The sequence below is a fragment of the Miscanthus floridulus genome, chromosome 4, assembly GCF_019320115.1.
Source record: "Miscanthus floridulus cultivar M001 chromosome 4, ASM1932011v1, whole genome shotgun sequence".
NCBI lineage: Eukaryota > Viridiplantae > Streptophyta > Magnoliopsida > Poales > Poaceae > Miscanthus > Miscanthus floridulus.
This window is the reverse complement of record NC_089583.1, coordinates 42,279,713-42,283,937: the sequence shown is the minus strand read 5'-3', so window position 1 is coordinate 42,283,937 and position 4,225 is coordinate 42,279,713. Positions and strand designations below refer to the sequence as shown.

The 4,225-nt window shown below is 44.6% G+C and overlaps 1 protein-coding gene across 1 annotated transcript; it reads right to left on the bottom strand.

The window, feature by feature from the left end:
• Positions 1-1,135: 1,135 nt before the first annotated feature.
• LOC136548435 (uncharacterized) lies at positions 1,136-4,225 on the bottom strand. Its single transcript, XM_066539965.1, has 4 exons — positions 3,890-4,225; positions 2,832-3,097; positions 2,351-2,483; positions 1,136-1,630 (listed from the first exon to the last, which is right to left on the bottom strand). Exons 1-4 carry the CDS (start codon positions 4,223-4,225, stop codon positions 1,136-1,138), a joined length of 1,230 nt encoding a protein of 409 aa, XP_066396062.1.

Below are 4,225 nucleotides of genomic sequence, written 5' to 3'. Positions count from 1 at the left end.
ATAGAGGTCGATCGGATCGATGCAGCCGTAGAACAGAGGTATAAGCCATGACGGTACTTACAGACAAGCAGTGGAGGTCGACCAGATCAATGTAGCCGTACTTGCTGAAGAACTCGCCGAGATCTACTCTACTCCTACTCCTAAGGGGTGGCCAGAGCCGAAAAAAGTAAGTAACTTGTATTGGATTGATTGTGTCTCTTTACAATGGCGAGAGGTACATATTTATATCCTGGACTAATGACCTCTGATAAGCTACGTACATAACTTGGCTTGGAAGAAATATCTAAACTAAAGGAAGTACTAAGATACATGGGCTCTAATTTTGCTTATGTAGAGTCCTTGTCAATGAAGCTTCCTCGACCGACGTGTCCTTTCTTATTTGGTTCAATCGGCAAAGATCCTGTGCGCATACACATCTTGCCAAGTACATATACGAACATGACACCCAGCCGACCTTGTACATGCACGTACGTGATACGACATCCTTGCTGATAGAGCTAGAGTACCCGATCTTTCGGTGAGTGGAGGATAACTACGATTTGGTGGGTGTCGACCCTCGCGATCCGACTACAACGAACAAGTCCATGGTGCCTTAGCAATCGCTGAACCAACTCTCGATGGTTATTGACCTTGCTGGTGCGAGATCAACCTGATCACGAAGATCAATTCCTGCAGGCAATCGAAGAACAAGCAAGAATTTGAGGTGAGCAACCCTGAATATTACTCGAAGGTGGGGTTCTGAATTACACGAAGACAAAGCTTCGGAAGTAGCAATGGCTAACTTAAGCAAAACAAAACCCAAGCCAAAGAGGGGGTGCAGCCCTTGGCTAAATAGGGGGAGGAGGGAGGAAGGAGGATGCCTAGCCTGCCCACAAGGTAGGGAATAGGCGCCCAAACAGCCACACACTATCTCCTTGATTCCCTTTCCTGATTTAGATGGTGCAGCACCTTCCTGGTTATTTCTTGACAAAACTAAAAACACATAGGTGGCGCAGTACCTAGACATTATTCTGGGCAGGTTCATCATGAGCATAGATGGCGCATGCACTTAGGAAACTTCTGGTCCTTCATTCTTCAAAATCATCACGAAGTTTAATTCACATGCACGAGCTCGAGTGATGGGTCCTGGTGGCGCCTATGCTGGTTCAGTTGGAGTAGCCATTCCCGTGTCGGTGTTGATGTCCTCATCATCCTCCCCTTCTTGAATCGAAGTCGTCCTCGATGGCAGCTCCTCAGCCTCGCCCACATATGGTTTCAAATCTACAACATTAAAACTAGAGGAAACACCATAGTCTGCAGGCAGGTCAAGTATATAAGCATTATCATTGATTTTCTTTAACACCTTGAAGGGACCAGCAGCACGGGGCATCAGCTTAGACCTGCGCAAACTAGGAAAGCGATCCTTGCGCAAATACAACCAAACCAAGTCACCAGGTTCAAAAGTAACAAGTTTACGTCCTTTACTACCAACAGCCTGATTTTTAGCATTAGTGTGCGCAATGTTCTGCTGTGTTTGCTCATGGATGTCCAACATTTGTTGAACACGTGCAATAGCATCGACATGTGGGGCGTCCAAAGGGTCAAAGGACAGCAAGTCAATTGGTGCCTGTGGAATGTAACCATAGACAACCTGAAAAGGGCACATTTTCGTGGAGGAATGTGTAGCACGATTGTAAGCAAACTCGACATGGGGCAAACAATCCTCCCAAAGTTTCAGATTCTTGTCTAACATAGCCCTAAGCATGGTAGATAAGGTTCTGTTCACAACCTCAGTTTGCCCATCTGTTTGTGGGTGACAAGTGGTGCTGAAAAGCAATTTAGTTCCTAGTTTATTCCAAAGAGATCTCCAAAAATGACTTAGGAACTTAGCATCGCGATCTGAGACTATTGTATTTGGAACACCATGTAAACGAATAATCTCATGAAAGAACAACTCAGCAACGCTGCTAGCATCATCAGTTTTATGACATGGTATGAAGTGAGCCATTTTAAAGAATCGATCAACAACCACAAAGATACTATCCCTCCCCTTCTTAGTGCGAGGTAAGCCCAAAACAAAATCCATAGAAATATCTAGCCAAGGAGAAGTAGGGACAGGTAACGGCATATATAAACCGTGGTTGTTCAGGTGTGACTTAGCTTTCTGGCACGTGGTGCAGCGTGCAACAAAATGCTCCACATCGCGGTGCATCTAGGGCCAAAAGAAGTGCGCGGCCAAAATCTTCTGTGTCTTGTAAACGCCAAAGTGTCCCATGAGGCTGCCACCATGCGCTTCCTGCAACAGCAAAAGATGAACCGAGCTTGCGGGAATACATAGCTTGTTAGCGCAGAACAAAAACCCATCAGTTACATGGAATTTACCCCATGGTTTATCATCCTTGCAATGCAGCATGATGTCCTGAAATCCAGGATCATCGGCGTATTGTTCTTTCACAGTTTGTAAACCAAAAATTTTAAAGTCTAACTGGGACAGCATGGTGTATCTACGCGACAAAGCATCAGCAATAATGTTGTCTTTCCCGTTCTTGTGTTTGATGATGTAAGGAAAAGACTCTATGAATTCGACCCACTTAGCATGCCGACGGTTCAGATTAGTTTGGCTACGAATATGTTTTAATGCCTCATGATCAGAATGAATTATAAACTCGCGAGGCCAAAGATAGTGCTGTCATGTTTGAAGTGTGCGAACCAAAGCAAAAAGCTCCTTATCATAAGTGGAATAATTCAGACTAGCACCGCTTAATTTTTCGCTAAAGTAAGCAACTGGCTTGCCCTCTTGCAGCAAAACACCGCCTAACCCAATACCACTAGCATCGCATTCAAGTTCAAACATCTTATTGAAATCAGGTAGCTGTAGTAAGGGGGCATGTGTCAACTTATCTTTTAGAATGGTGAATGCCTCGTCCTGTGCCGCATCCCAGGAGAAAGGAACGCCCTTCTTGGTGAGCTCATGCAACAGGGTGGCAATGGAGCTGAAGTCACGCATGAACCGTCGGTAGAAACCTGCAAGCCCAAGAAAACTCTGAATCTGCGTAACTGTCGTTGGCATGGGCCAGCTCTGGATGGCGTCAATCTTGCTGCTGTCCACCTCAATGCCCTGCGGAGTAACAACATAGCCAAGAAACGAAACACGTTGTGTGCAGAAGTCGCACTTGTCCAAGTTACCAAACAAGCGGGCAGCGCGCAAAGCATCAAAAATAGCATGCAAATGTTCCAAATGCTCTTCCCTAGACTTGCTGTAAATCAGAATATCATCAAAATAAACAACCACAAACAAGCCTATGAAAGGCCTCAAAACTTCATTCATTAAGTGCATAAACGTGCTGGGAGCATTAGTCAATCCAAACGGCATAACTAACCATTCATATAAGCCAAATTTTGTTTTAAAAGCCGTCTTCCATTTGTCCCCAAGTGTCATTCTAATCTGATGGTACCCGCTACGCAAATCTACCTTGGAGAATATAACAGCACCGCTAAGCTCGTCAAGCATATCATCAAGGCGAGGTATAGGATAACGATAATGAATTGTGATATTGTTAATCGCTCGACAATCTACACACATACGCCAGATACCATCTTTCTTTGGGACAAGTAGCACAGGAACAGAGCAAGGGCTAAGAGACTCACGAATGTAGCCTTTATCAAGTAGTGCTTGGACTTGGCGCTGAATCTCCTTTGTCTCATCAGGATTGGTACGGTATGGGGCACGGTTTGGAAGCTAGGCGCCTGGAATGAGGTTGATCTGGTGCTCAATGCCACGAATGGGAGGAAGACCTGGTGGTAAGTCCTTCGGAAACACATCGGCAAAGTCCTGCAAAAGCTTAGTAACAGCAGGGGGTATATCCAAAGATGGTGCATCATCGAGTGAAACCAGCACATGAGAACATACAAGCGCATAGCAAGGCATATTATCAACATGTAGTTCATCAAAATCAGCATGCGTAGCAAGTAAAACAGGAGCATGTAGCTTAATTTCTTTAGACGTGGCTGGTTGTTGTTGGCATTGTTTTAATGCTTTAGTAGCCCTAGCAATGTCATCTTTCACAATCTGTTCAAGGGTCATTGGATGAAGAATAATTTTCTTGCCCTTAAACAGTAATGAATAATGATTTGTGCGACCATGATGTAAACAATCAATATCATATTGCCATGGCCTACCAAGCAACAATGAACATGCCTCCATAGGAACAACATCGCAATCAGTATAATCAGAATAAGAACCCAT

Bases quoted from the DNA above. Each gene is read 5' to 3' on its own strand.
- LOC136548435 (XM_066539965.1), bottom strand. From the start codon at position 4,225: ATGGGTTCTTATTCTGATTATACTGATTGCGATGTTGTTCCTATGGAG. The intron at 2,484-2,831 runs GTTTGAACTTGA...TTTGTCGCGTAG, and splicing joins CTACCTGATTTCAATAAGAT to ATACACCATGCTGTCCCAGT. The intron at 1,631-2,350 runs GTAACTGATGGG...TGCCCTTTTCAG, and splicing joins AACCATGGGGTAAATTCCAT to GTTGTCTATGGTTACATTCC.